This window comes from Erpetoichthys calabaricus, chromosome 12, assembly GCF_900747795.2.
Source record: "Erpetoichthys calabaricus chromosome 12, fErpCal1.3, whole genome shotgun sequence".
Taxonomy (NCBI): domain Eukaryota; kingdom Metazoa; phylum Chordata; class Cladistia; order Polypteriformes; family Polypteridae; genus Erpetoichthys; species Erpetoichthys calabaricus.
The window spans coordinates 20038424-20057349 of record NC_041405.2 but is presented as its reverse complement, the minus strand read 5'-3'; the positions used below and the strand labels follow the sequence as shown (position 1 = coordinate 20057349).

The 18926-nt window shown below is 40.4% G+C and overlaps 1 protein-coding gene across 2 annotated transcripts; it reads right to left on the bottom strand.

Annotated features, from left to right (window-relative positions):
* Positions 1-3522: 3522 nt before the first annotated feature.
* kctd17 (potassium channel tetramerization domain containing 17) lies at positions 3523-17441 on the bottom strand. 2 transcript variants are annotated; one of them, XM_028815137.2, is made up of 7 exons: positions 17083-17441; positions 13584-13692; positions 10513-10604; positions 10320-10415; positions 7977-8102; positions 7342-7460; positions 3523-4598 (listed from the first exon to the last, which is right to left on the bottom strand). In XM_028815137.2, the coding sequence occupies exons 1-6, from the start codon at positions 17398-17400 to the stop codon at positions 7386-7388; spliced, it is 816 nt and encodes a 271-aa protein (XP_028670970.1). In that variant the 5' UTR covers positions 17401-17441; the 3' UTR covers positions 3523-4598; positions 7342-7385. The 2 variants fall into 2 exon arrangements, with proteins under 2 accessions (XP_028670970.1, XP_028670971.1); XM_028815138.2 differs by lacking the exon at positions 7342-7460.
* Positions 17442-18926: the final 1485 nt, after the last annotated feature.

Genomic DNA, 18926 nt, shown 5'->3' with positions numbered 1-18926 from the left:
GAGCAATGTCATCTGCTGGTGTTGGTCCACTGTGTTTTATCAAGTCCAAAGTCAGTGCAGCCGTCTACCAGGAAATTTTAGAGCTCTTCATGCTTCCCTCTGCTGATGGCCACTATTATAAATATATATACACACACTCTATAACTATATATATATATATATATATATATATATATATATATATATATATATATACACTATGAGGTTGCCCCCTGCTTGCTTTGCTTGCCAACCCCCCGGCCTGTACTACCTGCCAGCCACTTCTCATCTCTGCTACTCGCATTGTGAAGAGGGGGGCTGAACGCACCCCAAGGAGATGCGGTCGCTCCTCCGAAACCCCTCTTAAACGGTGACACAATCGAAAATAGTTTTTTTTTACCTCCTCTTTGCTCTGTCAACTGCTGCTGCTGCCGCGCCGTGTGATCTCCATCTCGTGTGGCACTTCAAATATTTAAAAGCCTGTACAACAGCTGTCCTACTCTTTGTCTTTTATTTCTGGCCCCAGATGTGGTTAAATCTCTTAAGTCTTGTCTTGGGGGAGGTAAGTTCTTAATATTTTTTACTTTATAATTTAAAAACAGAATAAGAATCTGAAAATCTAACATCACATTAAGGTTCGATAAATTCTGAAAAGAACGATACCAAACATATATATGTAGATTTTAAAATAAGCCCGATTAAAAGCATGACAATAAACGTGACATAAAATTGTTGCAGAAAATCGTTGCACTTTTAGGCATAGGGTTTTATATATAGAGAGTAAATATATATATATATATATATATATATATATATATATATATATTACCAAACTTAGTTTTCTAATTTCGACATTTTTCCCAAAACACAGAGTCTGGCAAATAACAGTTCATTTAATTAGCCCAGGAGTCCAATTAAAAATTGAACCTGGTTGGAACAAAAACCTGCAGCAGCCGCAGTGGACCCCCAGGACCGACATTGAGAACCCCTGCAGTAGGCTACCACCGACTAGGAGAAGGAGGCTGGACCCGGCCAGACTCCAGAATCAGACTATTTCTAATGTTTGTGTCGGGCACTTGAAGACTTGGGTGTGACTGCTGATCCTAATGTCATGTGGGAGACCTTCCATGACAAGACCCTGAAGGTTGCTGAGGGTTGTGTTGGTGTTATCGGTGTTCCCAGGAGATGTTTCTTCTCGCAGGGCACCCTGGATATGATCGGGAGGAGTTGCACTGCACGGCTTGATGTCAACTCCAGTCTGTACTGGGAACTGAGAAGGACGGCTGCGAGAAGGAGGTGTTTGTTAGAGGAATCTGTGCACAATTGACGCACCATTTATGGTCTAGTGACCCACATCCTGCTTACAGAGGAATTAAAGCATTACGCACATCTGAATTGGTTCCTCTGAGAATCGCAGTCAGGGCAGGTGATAGAATGATCCTTACGGATGATGCTGCAATTGTGACCTGCTGGGCTGGCTACTGTGAGCAGCTGTTTAAAGCTGATCCTCCGGCAAGGACAGCACAGTTCTTGTGGCTGATCCTCCAATTAGCTGTGAACCACCCAGCCTCACTGACATGGCACAGGTGGTGAACCAGCTGAGGGGAGGGAAGGCTAAAGGGATCTGTGGTATCCGGGGTGAACTTCTCCAGGCTGGTGGTAAAGCTGTCCTCCTAGCATCGCAAGCAATTTTTGCTTCCATTTGGGAGATAGGCATCATCCCAACTGACTGGAAAACAGAACTTGTCATCACCATCTGGAAAAGGAAGGGTGATCACCTGGATTGTGGCAACTACATGGGGATAACACTGCTCTCTTTGTGGGTTAAGGTCTTGCTAGGGTCATCGTCAACAGGATCTGTGATCACTTGCTCACCTACAAACAAACGGGGCAGTCTGGTTTTATGACTAAGAAGTCCACCATCAACTGCATCCTGGGTTCTCAATCGAGCCCAAACGTGAATATCAGCAGAGTTTCTTTGCAGCCTTTGTCAATTTTTGTAAAGCATTCAACTCAGTTGATTGAGCTGCCCTTTGAGACATCCTGAGACTTGGTGGGATCCTCTCAAAGTTGCTGGATATCAGGGCTGGCCTGTACACTGTGGAGGCAGAACCTCTTTGTTTATCCCAGTTGAATTTGGGGTTAATCAGCGGTGTGTTCTGCTCCTACTCTGTTCAATGCTTGCATGGATTGGGTGTTGGGCAAGGTTGTGGGGTCCAGTGGCCATGGGGCATCACATCTTGACGATGCTGTGATCTTTGCAGACTCAATGGAGGCTCTGATTGGGGCTCTCGAGAGACTGAGTGAGCAGTCTGAGTATCTGGACTTGTGAGTGTCCTGATAAAAACTAAGATCCAGGCCTTTAATGACCTCTTGGGCACAGCCATCAGCATTGTGTCTGTCTGCGGAGAGAGTGTCGACCTTGTTGAGAAGTTTACAAACCTCGGTTGTGACATTCATGTCTCTGGTGGCTCTTCCTATGAAGTCAGTAGATACACTGGGAGAGCATGGGGGGTCATGAGGTCGCTGGAATGGGGTGTGTGGCGCTCCCGATATCTGCAAAAGGACGAAGGTCCAAGTCTTTAGAGTCCTGGTGCTTCCTGTCTTGCTATATGGTTGTGGGACATGGACGCTATCCAGTGACTGGAGATGAAGACTAGACTCCTTTAGTACTGTGTCTCATTAGAGAATCCTTGGGTACTGTTGGTTTGACTTTGTGTTGCTCATGGAGTCCCAAATGAGGCACATTACCTACGTTGTGAGGGAGCGTCAGTTACGGCACTATGGCCATGTGGTGTGATTCGGCTCACAGGATACTCCAGGTTGAGGGACCGAGCAACTGGAGCAAGCCAAGGGGATGCCCATGTAACACCTGGCTGCGGCAGATAGATGGCCATTGCCAGGGGGGTGAGACTGGATGTGTCTGCCTTTTTGGGGTTTACCAACCAGGATCCTGAGCTATTTTGTCATGTGGTGGGTGCAGCAATGTGCTGTACCGTTGAATGCTCCCCAACCTGACCTGACCACTTAACATTGGCTCCTGCATTAATCCCAGACCATTCTTTAATTGAACTCTGCATTATTATTTGTCAGAAGTAATATCCATACCTCTGCATTCTCTAAGGTAACTAGATACGTCCCGTCTCCACTGTTAATACTCATTAATCACAGACTTATTCTGCTAGACATGCCGGATGTTACTAGGCCCTGCCTGTAAACTCGGCCATATCATGCAGGACACAGCAGTCCCCTACTTATAAAGAGGTGTGCTGGTTAGACGCACCTCTTGGCTTGAGGGTTCCCTTTCTATTCAAACTATGGTTTGCACTACGCCGTCAAAGCACTGCTTCTGTTCTCATGAAGGAAGCTGTCAAAAAGCAGAAATTAGGACAAGCCTAAAATATATGCCCATCCATCCATTTTCCAAACCTGCTTCATTCTAAAGCAAAGTCACAGTGCAGCAGGAACAATCCTAAAAGATGACGAAGTTATTTGGGAGTTCTTACAAACATTTCACAGATAAAAACACACACATACAGAGCATTACTGGTATAAAACAAAAGTTTTAATGGTCAAAACTTCATTCACAGTTTATGAAAATTGAAACGGCTCACTTCCAAAAACAAACAGAATGCACCCACCTCCAGGAAAGCTCCCAAAGGAAGAATCTAGAACATAACCTAAGAGAATGATGATACCCTAAATCATCCCAAAAAAGGACGAATAAAAAAAGAGGTAGTCTCTTTAGGAAATGTACATAAGGACAATAAAGTGTTCCCATGAATGGAGCTGAAATAGCAGACAGACACCCTAACCAGGGATGACAATAATACATTTCTCTTAATGCATATACCTTCCGATAATAGCTAACTTCATCAGAACCAAACAAAAAATGCTAAAATTTTCTTTTTGTTTTTGCCCGTAAGACTTGGCAACAAAGTACAGGTAGGCGCATGGTAACCTTTCAGCGTTAATGACTTGCACCAAAAAATATGTTTTTAAAGAGACCCCTACATTTGTTCAATCACTGACTTGTGCATTTGACCTTCCTTTCAAATGTCAAAAAAGCAATTTCAGAAAAAGAACTGCAGTTGTCACAGCAGCAACCAAAAGTATATATTAACAGAACACAGAACATAGTTTTGTTTCGTTTTTTTTGCATTTCTGCTTTTTATAAAGTGCAAGTCGTTCAAAAACAATAAATGTACGTTTAATGAGATTCTTTGCAACGTCCTTTTATGTTCTTCGCAAAATGTGCTGGTGTTGGCTGCATAGGACGCTCCATTACTAAATTCTTGTTTGGTTTACCTTTGCAATAAGCATCACAATCAGAATATGGAGAGGTGTTCTCCTTTTGGCTCAAAGAAAATGTTTCAAATTCTACAATCATGTCTTAGATAGAAATGAGTCAGAATTGGTCTTGCAAAGCTGTGTTTGATGCCTGGCTTTGAACTGTCATGGACGATCAACTCCCTCCTCCTTAGGCAGACAGAAAATTGCACAAAAAACAGACTTTTAAATAAATAAATAGATAAATAAATAAAAAAAAAAGACATGTAATCCTTTGGAATCACAAACAAAAATCTCTTCTACATCCTGGACCCATGAATTTGGAAAAGCTGTGAAAAAATAAAAAAAAGAAATGAAATATATAACAATGCAACTTAAATAACTTGGATACGGCAGTTAGACTCAAAAGGGAGGTGGAGGTGGAGGTAGTGGTGGACTGGGTGGGATGTCGAAAGTCCAGACAGAGGGGGTAAGCAGAGCAGAAAGGAAAATGACAGGTCTGTGCAGATTCTGTGCATTGTCTATCAGAATATAAGTTTAGGATACAAGGGAACTGTGACAACCTGGGTGTTGACGATCAAATAATAGGAAAGGTGCATCAAGGATTTAGAGCAGTGGCTCCCAAACTCGGTCCTGGGGACCCCCTGTGGCTGCAGGTTTTTGTTCCAACCAGATTCACAATCGGTGATCTCACTTAATTAGCTGGTCTTTTTTTACTCTTCTCTTATTCTGCATTCAGAATGCTTTTTATATTTATAAGACATTTAGAAATAAGGGGCCTGAGTTGCCTTGAAAGCTTGCATATTGTAATCTTTTTAGTTAGACAATAAAAGGTGTCGTTTTGCTTGACTTTTCACTGCATCCATAACGGCTAACACGGTACAACACCCTAGTACTACAGACATACAAGACACCGAAATGTACTGGTACTACATGGAATTGAAGACGCGGTGGAACAAACTGGCACACATGGACAGCGATATCTTCTTCTTAGCGAAATGCAAAAAGGAAAATCATATCCTGACAGGCATCATGATAATGAATCCAACCGTACACACTTCTAATACTCAGTTTGCAGAGCAACTTTGTTCTAGGACATCTGCGAGGACAAGAAACCACTTAATCAAAATTTTCTATAACATTAAGAAGAGCACACAAGGAGAGAGCCAAGACCTCATCCTGCTCATTGCAAATGACAGGCAGGATGTGGTAAAGGAACTACATCTATATCTAAAAGACTCCAGAAACTCCTTATTGTCAACAAAAGGAAAAAAGATTACATCTTGCCTGAAGAATGGGCCTGAGTTGCCTCGAAAGCTTGCATATTGTAATCTTTTTAGTTAGCCAATAAAAGATGTCATTTTGCTTGACTTCTCACTACATTCATAATGGCTAACATGGTACAACACCCTAATACTATAGTGGAACCTCTGGTCACGACGGTAATTCGTTCCAAAACTCTGGTCGTAACCCAATTTGGTCGTGAACCGAAGCAATTTCCCCCACAGGATTGTATGTAAATACAATTAATCCGTTCCAGACCATATGAACTGTATGTAAATATATATTTTTTTAAGTTTTTAAGCACAAATATAGTTAATTAAACCATAGAATGCACAGCGTAATAGTAAACTAAATGTAAAAACATTGAATAACACTGAGAAAAACTTGAACAACAGAGAAAACTAACACTGCAATAGTTTGCGCTATAGCTCTACCAACTGCTGGCTAAAAACACTTTTTATTTTTTTAATGAGTTTTAAGCACAGGGAAAAAAAATGAACATTTGAAAAAATTCGTAACTTAATAAACCACCAAGAAAAGTAACAATGCAACAGTGCACACTACGAACCGATCGCTGTAAACAGAAGTGAAAACAAAATCAAGCCCAGTGCATTCTTTACCTGCCTTCCTACCTTATGAGTCCAGCTTTCTCTCTTGCGCTGCCTGTGTGTGTGTCGCGCTCTCTCTCGCTCGCTGCACAGGAAATGCACAGGGAGAGACTGAACATGTACAAAGTGAAAGGGAAACTGGCTTGTTCGTATACCGAGTGTGTGGTCGTGAACCGAGGCAAAAGTATGGCAAACTTTTTGGTCGTGAACCGATTTGTACGTGTACTGAGACGTTCGTGAACTGAGGTTCCACTGTACTTTCTAAAGCCGTAGATGCTTAACTCTCTCTTGTTATTTTCCTGTTATTTTCCCCTTTTCCTATGTAGTTTGCTCCCTTCATTTAACCCTAATAGTGACACCAGCAGAGCAGACACCTGGGATGATGAAAGCTGCGACGATTTCAGTGTTAGACTCGCTAATTAGTAAATAATCAATTAAATAACCAGAACACCTGGAAAATCAGAATGAAAATCCATCCATCCATTATCCAGCCCGCTATATCCTAACTACAGGGTCACAGGGGTCTGATGGAGCCAATCCAAGCCAATACAGGGCGCAAGGCAGGAAACAAACCCCGGGAAGGGTGCCAGCCCACCGCAGGGCACACACACACACACCAAGGACAATATAGAATCGCCAATACACCTAACCTGCATGTCTTTGGACTGTGGAAGGAAACCCACACAGACACGGGGAGAACATGCAAACTACACGCAAGGAGGGCCCGGGAAGCAAACCCAGGTCTCCTAACTGCGAGGCAGCAGTACTACCCACTGCGCCACCGTGCCGCCCCAGAATGAAAATTTGGTTGAAAATACTGTTAACGACTTAAAACAAACGACATATTCCCCATATAACAGCTTATTACATTTTAATAAAAATCGACCAAACTTAGTTTTGTAGTTTCTACATTGACTCCAAAACACAGAAACTGGGAAATAAGGACTCACTTAATGAGGCTAAGAGTCCAATGACAAACAGAACTTGGTTGGAACAAAAACCTGCAGCCACAGGGGGTCCCCCAGGACTGAGCTTGGGAGCCACGGATTTAGAAGCAAGTTAAAAAAAAAATTGATAGGAACACATCAGCAGTCTATGAGGTGCTCTATATAGCATCAAGAAACAAGCACATTAGCCCAAAAGCCACTAACAACATCACTGTATCAACTAAAACTCTCACCATTATCTTGAATTTTAATTAGACTTTTTTTTATTATAATATCTTTAATTCCAGCCATTTGCTTCAGCTTCCTGTGGCTCTGTTTCCTCCTTGTCAGTGTCCTCCTGCATCTCAGGATGCTGGCCAACCAGAAACCAACGAAAAATAAAAAATAAATAAATAGAAAAAAAAAAAAAAAAAACCAACACAGCGTCTGTCTGCAATAATGATTAGAAAATATGTGCGAAACGCAGAGACAAAAGAGAACATGGCATATCCTTTGCATATTCTGATAGAGCAGGAATACAGTACATTCATGCACATAACTGTTGCAGCTAAAACATCTGAAAAATTATTCATCTCCTGCTATGTACAGAAAGCACATATAAGAATGTCTTAATAGAACAACTTTTTTATTTTATTGTTTCAGCCCTGTCTCTAACACTGTCCTATAATGAAAGCAAAGAGAAAGACAGACAATCAATTTTGGGATGAATAATGCCAAAGAGACAGATGAGAAAATAAATGTGATTAATGTTACTGGTACTCTTGTATTCCTATAAGGAATGAAGATAAAATCAGATCTGTTCAAAAAAAAAAAAAAAGGATATCTGATGCCATGATACTGGTGCACTAGATGGTTAATGCCAAACTACCTTGGTTTTCTGACTAAGCTCACAGCCAGCTCCACCTGCTGCGCTCTGGAGCTCCTTGGAAACCACACAAAGGAATTCAGCCTGGTCCTCTGTGCCGTAGCTATAGGAGGAGCCCACATTCACCATCTGAAAACAACAAGGACAAAATGAACAGATGCATGCTCAATAAAAGACGCTGTTACAACAAAACGCATGCAGTGTGATTCTCAGTTCTAAATTTTATTTGGAAAATGTTTTGAAATTGCTGTACAATGTTGCTAAAAGCTGAAGCTTACTGGCTTGGAACATGTGGCAGAATTAATCTCAAGTGGGATGCCAGTCTGCTGTGCGGTATACTTGCTACAATACCCACACTCTTACAGGGCCAATTTAGTGCTGCCAATCTGATTCACGTGCACATCTTTCGATTATGGGAAGCTTGCATACTGTAATCTTTTTAAGTTAGCCAATAAAAGGTGTCATTTTGCTTGACTTCTCACTACATTCATAATGGCTAACACGGTACAACACCCTTGTACTACAGAGTATGGTAGGAAACCAGTAGCATCGAGAGACAACTATGGAATATTCGAACTTCACAAAGAGGGTCTGAGAGGCATTGGAACCCAAGACTCTAGAGATGGGAGAGAAAATACTGTGTCACCATGGCAACTACTAACAAAACATGCAATTTTAAAATAAAATAAAAAAAAGGCCCCTGAGCACAATCCAAACAATGGCATTCAAAATTCCACATGATGAACAAACTCTAAATGAAACCCTTTAAATACAACAAATGTCGACTGATTCCATTAAGCACGAACTTTGTTTAATTCTTCTCCATTTTGTGGATTGTTTTTTTTGCTTTCATGTCAAAGAGCTTGAAACTCTTAAAACTGAAACAAATGTAGGGTCAGCAAGTCCATAGACAGCCGAATCTTACATTCTTCTAAGTTCAAATTTCTATATAATGTATTGGATTTATGAACTTATTGCCAATTACATCCAGAACACATTCAAAACGAAGCAGTTGAAACCCATGTTTTGTGCATTGGTTTACAAAAATAAAAAGAATCAAATCATACACTATATTCATAAACATTTATATAACTCTTAACTGCAAAAATGATTGAAGTGCACCAATCCTATAAAAATTTTTGCCACAGCAACAGTAAAGAAACAATGTCTGTAAGCTTGTGTAGCCACACTAACAAAGAAATTAAATGGAGAAGCTTTAAATGCTTTTAGACTTAATCAGTCTGGCAGGTCTTTGGCATTTTGATAAAAACTCTTCAGCAGTGCAGAGGATGCAGTTTTGTTTGTACTTGGTTCTCTTACAAGAAATGTCAATTACATCTATATGAATATTAATGTAACATTACAGTAAAACTCATATTCAAAATACATTTGTGACAAATAGTTTGTTATTGTTCAAGGTGCACTGGTTAAACACAAACGACCCATGGGTTCATAATCACTCTAACAAAGTAACTGCAGAGAACCTGCACATTCATATGAGGAATTCTAGAAAGAGAGGAAATTAATCCGTTTTATATTATACCAGTAATGGCGCACTGCACGATAACGTGCCGTGAATACACTTGACTTATAGTTTTCATCCGTACGTTTAGCATTTGTTTGCTCACAGTTTGATGCGCTTGCTGCTTCCTGAGCAGCTCTTCTGTTCTCCACCCTACTGGCCTGCTTCTTCTCTTCATCCGTCGGCATCTTTTCGCATTAAAACTGATTAAGTCAGAGTTTATGTTGCAATTACTTAGTACGTTTTTCTTAATTTTTCACTTAAGCTGGCACTTAAGTCTTCAATCTGCCTTAAGAATGATTTAAGATATGAAGAGGTAGAGAAAGTGACGGAGAAGGTAGTAGGGAATGAGAACAGCACTCGTATGCGTGCACCGCCCTGCTGAGAGTTGATTCTACAATAAAATAAAATAAAAATAAAAAAAGAGTAATAAAAATCATCACCCCGAAAGCGGATAGTAGACGTCACGTAGTATATGTGTACCAAATTTCAAGTCAATAGGTCAAACGGTTTGCGAGCTACAGGTGATTTAAAATCCTGGACAGACAAGACAGCGTATTCTATAAGAAGATGTGCAAGTAGGTCAGCTATCAAACATACAAGACATAATTCTTGAAAGCCTTTCTAACTTAAATAAGGAGGACCTTAAAATTAGAAAAGAAAGATTAAAATGAATAGTCATAACGCACCCAGGACTGGTGCATATAAACCCTGTTCCATAGTTTTGCATCAGCTAAGTGTGCCCAGTCGACCTATAAACACACCTCTTATCCTAAATAATCAGTACATGACACAATGCAATCTTCTGAATGAGGTGGTCCTACCTGTTCAAACTTCCACCCATCTGACATTGTTGACACCATCTGGGTAAGCTCCTCTTCTTGGCACTGCAGAACTCTGTATACATGCTTGGGTGGGATCTTCGTGAAGGAGGAACAATACAAGTTTAAATATAAAACATTTCTATATATAAAGGTAATTTTGTTATACTTGATATACTCCGGACTCCATGCATACCTGTGCTGCTTTGCAGTCTCTCTCAAGAATCCTCTCCTTTATTAGTTTTATTAATGGAGTAATGTTGTAGAACTCAGCTTCCTCCAAAACTCCTGAAAAATTTAACAAAACGTGCTGTGCTCAAAACTGCAACTACAATTCAAACAGAGCAGAAAGTGCATGCAATTACAGTGACCTTTCCTCCGTAATTAAAAACAAAATGGGGCTGCATACAGGGAATAGCTTGAATTGTTGTTGTAGAATGCCAGAGACCTAGATCTGATTCCCGACACATAATTTTCACAGCCTCCACCTATCCACTGTTTACTCCAGTTTCCTGTAGCATTTCCTAAACTGGCATATTTCTTACTAATTATAATTTGGCCCAGTTCGGGTGAACGTGGGCAGAAGCATTCCCTGTGCTTAACTGACACCCTGCTCAAAGCTGGCTCTGGCCTTGTGCCTGGTTCCATCAAGATTAGTTCTGTGACTCTGCAACCCATTCAAGAAGATGTGGATTCATAAAATAAATGAAAATAGTGAAGTAACAGTTCTTTGTTAAAGAGAATGTTCATTTCACCAGAACATAAATGGTCAGGTTTATGATCACCATAAAAATCCATAGTATATTAATAAAAGAAGAGGGCAACAATTAGATTGTGAACTAGAAGTGACCTCAGTATGACAACTTGTTATTACAGCACCACATGCTGTTTAGCTCATTCTTTTCAAGCCCTGAACCAGTCAGAGCTGAAACCTAACTTGTACCCGAGTTGCTGGTATTATATTCCAAATGCATGAAGAACTTAGATGTGAGTAACTAAATGTGAGTGCTAAATGTTCAAAAGTAGCAGCTAGGATGTAATTATAAAAGAAAATGTTACAGCTGATGGTAGTGATTTCATCATTCAAATTATAAAACTCAAAAGAATCCGTGAATAACTGGAACACACTTCAACAGTCACTTATATTAATCAAGATCAAGATCTACAGTGGGGTGACCAACTCCGATCCTGGAGAGCCACAGTGGCTGCAGGTTTTCATTTTATTTTCTTAATTAGCAACTTGTTTTTGCTACTAATTAGCTTCACTTAATTTATTTGCTATTTAAAACTCAGACCCTTGAAATTAGGGTTGTGGAATCGGATTCAAGGAGTCGGAGACAATTTTGGGTACCTGGAGTCGGGGTCGGAGTTGGTACATTTTTTAATTTTTAAATTGTAATGAAAAAAAATACAGCATGTTCAAATGTCCCATTTCACAAACAATAGTCATAATTAAGTACTTCTCTGATGTAAGAATAAAGCCCAGTGCATAGTTGTGTTACTACTGGTGTCAAGTTCAGCTGAGCTATTATACAACCAGACATTCACATATTGTAATCTGGATTATGGTACATTACACAAAGTGCTCTCATTTAATTTCAGATATAATGTGTTTAACAAGTTAATTTGAGTGTAAACAAGTGTAATGATGTAGGTGGAGGTGTGTGCTATGCCATGATGTGTGTTCAGGGGATCTTGTCTTTTGTTTAAACTTGCCAATTCAGTAGAGAGTCCGCTTCCTAGCCAGTAGTTCTGTGGTTAAATGACGTGTATGTTGCCTTCATTCAATCAAAATGGAAAATACATTAGCATATTAAATACAGAGGAGTCCGAGTCAGAAGTACCGGAAACTAAGGAGTCGGAGTCGAAGGATTTATCTACCGACTCCACAGCTCTGCTTTAAATCAAGCCTGAGCAACATCATCACTCCTGGAGGGTTGAAGTGGCTTCAGGTTTTTGTTCCAACCAAATTGCTTCATGAGAAGTCATTTATGGCTGATGAAGCACTTGTTGCTCATGTGACATTTTTTTGCTTCACTTTAGTTGTCTCGCTTTTTAAGATTTTGAATCCTTCATTTCTTATTTTAGTCTTAACCACCTGCATTCATTGTTTTAACTGCTTATTAGCAATAAGATGCAAATGGCAAAGTAACCATCAGTTTGACATCTAGCTTGTGTGTGTTCATCATTCAATATTTGATTTATTTAATTACTCAGAAGGAAACTGAAAAGAGAGTAAAGAACTGAGACATACTTGTCCATTTTAGGCTTCGAGTCACATGGATGATACATGTATCATTAGAAAGGGAAAAAAATCTATAATTTAAGATAGAACGATAGAACATTAGAACAATCTAGACGAGAACAGGCCATTCAGCACAACAAAGCTTGCCAGTCCTATCCACTTATTTCTTCCAAAAATACATCAAGTCGAGTTTTGAAAGTCCCTAAAGTCCTACTGTCTACCACACAACTTGGTTGCTTATTCCTAGTGTCTATTGTTCTTTGTGTAAAGAAAAACTTCCTAATGTTTGTATGAAATTTACCCTTAACAAGTTTCCAACTGAGTCCACGTGTTCTTGATGAACTAATTTTAAAATAACCGTCTCGATCCACTGGACTAATTCCCTTCACAATTTTAAACACTTCAATCATGTCATCTCTTAAATCTTCTTTTGCCTAAACTGTAAAGGCTCAGCTCTTTTAATCTTTCCTCATAATTCATCCTCTGTAGCCCTGAATCAGCCTAATTACTCTTCTCTGGACCCTTTTCTAGTGCTGCTGTGTCCTTTTTGTAGCCTGGAGACCAAAACTGCACACAGTACTCCAGTTGAGGCCTCACCAGTGCATTATGAATGAACTGACATGGTTACGTTAAAACACTAACAAGCCATGAAATAAAATAAGGTCCGTTATTGGTGAGGACAGGCCTCTAATTTAGCAACTGAGTTGGAACAAAAACCTACAGCCACAGCGCCTTTCCAGGATTGAAGTTGGCCACCCCTGATCTAGAGGTTTAATAATGTGATAGACTCTGAAAAATCACATCAAGACAAAGAGCTTAAGCTACCCATTAATTGTGAAGAAAAAGCATTTCACTCTCACTGAAGCTGATTTTATACTGTGCACTTTTACAAATCATATAAAACTTCTTCACAAATTTTGAGCAGCTTATATTTTTAAGGAATGTGTGCACACTTAAAGCCATTAGAAGGTCTTGCACTTGTCAAAATTTGTTTCTTTAAATTCAGCTTTTAGAAGTCTCACCCTCTTCTGCAAGTTTCTTGTTGAAGACCAATTTGCCATGGCGCAGATAATTTAAGATTGGGCCAAAGTAAGTTGGATCTCTGTCTATGACATAGGCTCCAGTTTCATCCTGCACAAGACAAGAGATAAAAAAAAAAAAAAACCAAGGTATTCATTTACAAAAAATTAATAGTAGTATAAAATATAAAAGGCACAAAAAGTTCATGAAAGGATTCACTTAAATAAGGATATTAAATGAATACTCCACCCAAATGTTTTTTTTATTTGTTACTTATCCTGTGTTGTCTGTAATGATCTCAGGTTTTCATGCATAAAAGGGAGATAAACTTTCAGATATAATGGATCAGCGGGGGATCAACCCTGAACAGCAGCAATCAATATTATTATCTCCACAAAAAACTGTCACATTGCTTGTGTCACATAATCCACATGTCAGTTATCCCATTATATGTTCTCAAAGTCTTAAAAAAATATACTTTTTGCTAAAATGCTGCTAAATAAAACTTCAGGAACATGAGAGTAGTGAACGAAAGTGAAGCGAGATGAAGCAAATTAGAGATTTTGTATTGAAGCCAAGGTTCTGTGATTCTGTTGGAGAAGAACAGATTCATACTATTGTTCGTTAGACAAAGAGAGAGCAGGGAATCCGAGTTTGAAGAGCTAATTAAGAAAATGAGTCTCTTAAAAATTACAATGTTTTGGGTTGATTTTGTCTTTCTTGTTATCTTTACCATCGTTACCATTCATATGAACTAATTTTCTACTTCACAATGTAAAGGTTAAATCTGCTCTAATAAAAAAAAAAACATTAAGTATGATATACCTCAACAACAGGGTTATAGTATTTGTTTGAATAATTTATTTTGTCGACTTTAATTTTGTTGGAATGTTTGTTACAAAATGTATATTATGCTGATTGTGGGTCCTGTGGCTCTCTCATGTGACATTTTTGAAATACAACTCAAACATCTTCTCACATAAAACCATTTCAAAAAAATCAATCTATAGATGAGAGTCATATTGTATGTGCAAAATATATAACAGTATACATCGATCAGCCACAACATTAAAGCTACCTGCCTAACATTGTGTAACCTCTGATCTATTGAGGCATGGACTTCAAATGACCCCTGAAGGTGTCCTGTGGTATTTGGCACCAAGACATTACCAGCGGATTCTTTAACTCCTGTAATTTGTGAAGTGGGGCCTACATGAATCGGATTTGTTTCTAAAACACATTCCACAGATACTCCATCAGATTGAGATCTGGCAAGTTTGGGGGCCAAGACAACACCATGAACTCTTGGTCATGTTCCTCAAATCATTCCAGAACAAGTTCTGCAAAATGGTGGGGCTCATTATCTGCTGAAAGAGGCCATTGCCAGCAGGGAAGACCATTGCCACGATGGGGTGTATGTGGTCTGCAACCATACTTAGGTAGGTGGTATGTGTCAAAGTAACATGCATATGAATGCCATGACTCAAGGTTTCCCAACAGAAAATGACCCAGAGCATCGCAATGCTTCCATCTGGCTTGCTTTCTTCCCACAGTGCATCCTATTGCCATCTTCTCCCCGGGTAAACAACGCACACGCATCCGGCCGGCCACATGAATTAAAAGAAAACCCTCTTCCATTGCTCAATGGTCCAGTTCTGACGCTCTCGTGCCCACTGTAGGTGCTTTTGGCAGTGGACAGGGGTCAGCATGAACACTCTGACCATTCTTGAGCTAGGCAGCTCCATATGTAGCAAGCTGCGATGCACTGTGTGTTTGGCCACTTTCTCTCAAGGCCAGCATCACATTTTTCAGCAATTTGTTCTAGACTAGTTCTTCTGTGGGATTAGACCAGACGGGCTAGCCTTCACTCCCCATGCGCATCAATGAGCCTTTCAAATGTCCATTACCCTGTCAGCAGTTCACAGGTTATACTTCCTTGGACCACTTTTGGTAGAATCAAACCTCTCCATACTGGGGACACCCCACTAGACACATCAATTTGGAGATTCATCACGATTTGGCCGCTGAGATCCTTACGTCTGCCGATTTTTCCTGCTTCCAAAACATCACCTTCAAGACCTGTCTGTTCACTTCCTACCTAATACAATGACAGGTGCCGTTGTAGCTACATACAGTAATCAATGTTATTCACTTCAACTGTCAGTGGTTTTAATGTTGATTTTCCTTAAATATTTTTGAAACTTCATAGTGTCTCTTATACAGGATAACTGCTTTGTACTGACAAAGAGTTTATGATACTGATGTTTCCTTTATTCTAGCTGCCTGTAAAATTATATAGTAGACGTTCTACTCCCGTTTTTTTCCTTTTTTTTGTTTGTTTTAATCTTTTTCTCTGTTGTTCGTACCTTCCAAATATGTATTATCACTTGCTTTGCAAGTCACCTTGGTGTCTGCTAAATAAATAATAAAAATAATCATTATGCAGGTTCTGTGCAGTGCTTTTTTGGATTTACTCTTTAGAAAGTGCATAATATCATGCATTCTAAATCTGCCATTTCTTTTCTAACTGACTGGTCATAGGTTAATCAGATTAATTAATATCTATTAGATCTTTGCTGCGGTTGAGAAAGTAGTCAGAATATTTTTTACCAGATTCATCATAAGAGATTCCTGAAGTGGATAAAGCGGAGAAAAATTACTTTTACGTTATACAGGGATGCCTGTTTTGACAAAAGCAGCATAGTTAAAAAAATACACAAATCTTGACTGTACTGTGTGTGAACTCTGATAAACTAATTAATGGTGTTATGTTTAAAGCTTTTGGGATGCATAGTCCTCAGCTACTGGTAACACAGATGCCTATTGCAAATACAGATTTTCTCAGACACACTGCAATTCTGCTCAAAACAAAGATGTGCATAGCATATAAGTTACCAAATCTTCACTTTCTTAAGTCAGCCTGGCGCATTTTTTGCATGTGGTATTCTACTAGACAGAGGGGCACCAACTAATTCTGCACCACAAAAAGAGACGATTCTCAATCTCTCTTTCTTATCAGGCAGACACACATTAATGATCATCGCCATCACCACCACCATTATCATCAGAAACACACTTCCGCACAACAGTGTGAAAAAGTCCCCATTAGACTAAGACACATCATTTACCACCAGACCGATAGACACTGCCACTTGTAATAGAGGACCTTCAGCATTCAATAAATCGATCCCAAACTGAATACCCCCTCCCTTTTTAACACATCGTGCAGCTACGGTTCATGCCTGGGAAACTCAATGCATAATTCTGCTTGCCAGGGCACTCGCTTTTACTCCGTGAAGTTGCCGGCCTCTTAACAAATTAAATTGTGAGTGAACAATAAAAGCCTGTCCCGGGGACATATGACAGCGCGCGCGCGCGCACACACACAGCCAGCCACCCACCCACCCACCTGACAAACGGTTACATTCACATCTCATTCCTTAACAAATGGATACACAGTACATTAGCTAATCAATTACAAATAGATGCAGGCAAACGCACCGTGTCCGACTGAAGATCCTGCTGCTGGCACAGCCGGTACAAGAACGAGGTCTGCTCCTTGCAAAGGGTCTGTCGGGTAGTGAGGAAAACGGTGCCCCCGACATTCAAGCGTACCCACTTTCCACCGCGTGCACTGACGCTGGAGCCCTCTCCGCTACTAACGCCGTTGCACATGCTGCCACCTCCGCCGTTATTATTGTTGTTATTGTTGCTGTTACACCCGCTGGTGCAGGAGCCTCCGTTTCGCTGAAATGGCGCGCAGGCAGCAAGCTGCAGTTGCCCGTGAGCCACCGTCTCCCGCCAGCCCTCCGCCGCCATTCTCGTAGGCCCCGCCTTCCAGGCTCCACCCCGGAAATAACTATCTCTCAAGAGAGCAGCGCCTTTTGGGAGATGAAGTCTTTAGTGTCTGTGCGTCATTGGGTTTCGAAGGAGACTGCTAGGTCTCAAAGCGTGCCAATACAGCTAGGAACAACATGTTTCCATAGAGTTTTAGCCCCTTGTACTACATCAGCTTGGTGCCTCATCCTGACAGGTTAAAGCTTATTATTTTTCGTTTGTTCATTCTAGCAGAGTGTTAGTTTTCAGATTTCGTGTTCTGTTAAATGGAGCTACAAATCGTAACGGGCCAGAACTTAGCTACATATTCACAGCTACTTACTCACTTCCAGCCAGCTTATTAACACAACTTGTGCAAACTAGTTACTTTTTCAGTGTTATAAGTAAGGTATTCTACAACATGTACATGTTATTAATTTGCATCACCAAAATTGATAAATTATACGAAGAAACCAATATTCCATTATTTTGGACTTGCACGCAGAAATGAGTCACGTCATGTTGGGTCACCTTCATTTTCACAGTTTTTGGCTCAGGACAGATGCCCTTGTTTAACGGAAGTAGAGTTTTGTTTGCTCCAGTGCAGCAACCTGGGTGAAATTGACTGGAAAAGTTAGGACATGGCACGGTGGTGCAGTGGGTAGCGCTGCTGCCTCGCAGTTAGGAGACCCGGGTTCCACACTGTGTGGAGTTTGCATGTTCTCCCCGTGTCTTCGTGGGTTTCCTCCGGGTACTCCGGTTTCCTCCCACAGTCCAAAGACATGCAGGTTAGGTGCATTGGCGATCCTAAATTGTCCCTAGTGTGTGCTTGGTGTGAGTGTGTGCCCTGCGGGGGGCTGGGATTGGCTCCAGCAGACCCCCGTGACCCTGCAGTTAGGATATAACGGGTTGGATAATGGATGGATGGAAGTTAGCACATTCCCATATTTAATGAACATGATTAACTGTGTTTTTGTAAGGGCACTGTAAAGGGCCACCCTGAGTTTTAGAGTGTTGGGGAAAATCGATGCCTTTGTTAAAATGCAGGTGAGTTTTGCCTGGCCTAAAATGGGTACCTGGGTGAAATTGCCTGGCAAAGGTGGCACACCCACATATCTAATGACTGGAATTTACTCAGATGTTTATTGGGCATTGTAAAGGGTTAAATACCATTGGGCTGCCCTCATTTTCATAGTTTTGAGAAAAGACAGATGCCAACTTTATCAGTCAATTTGTCCCATGTATTCACTTCGGCCGGGGCAAAACTCAACTTCAAATAAGACTGAGACAAATATGATAGAATTTTATTTGTCCCCAGGGGGAAATTATAGACTTTTCCAGAGGCTCTTTAAATAAATAAGTACATAAACGGAAAGAGAGGTAAGTGAATAAATAAATACACACACACACTTTGGTCTGAACACACACTGGACTCTTCTATAAAGCAATAAAATTAAAAATAAAGAAAACGTCTGACTTGGCAGTCCCAATCCCAGTGAGGCATTATGCAGGCATATTGCTGTTGGTAT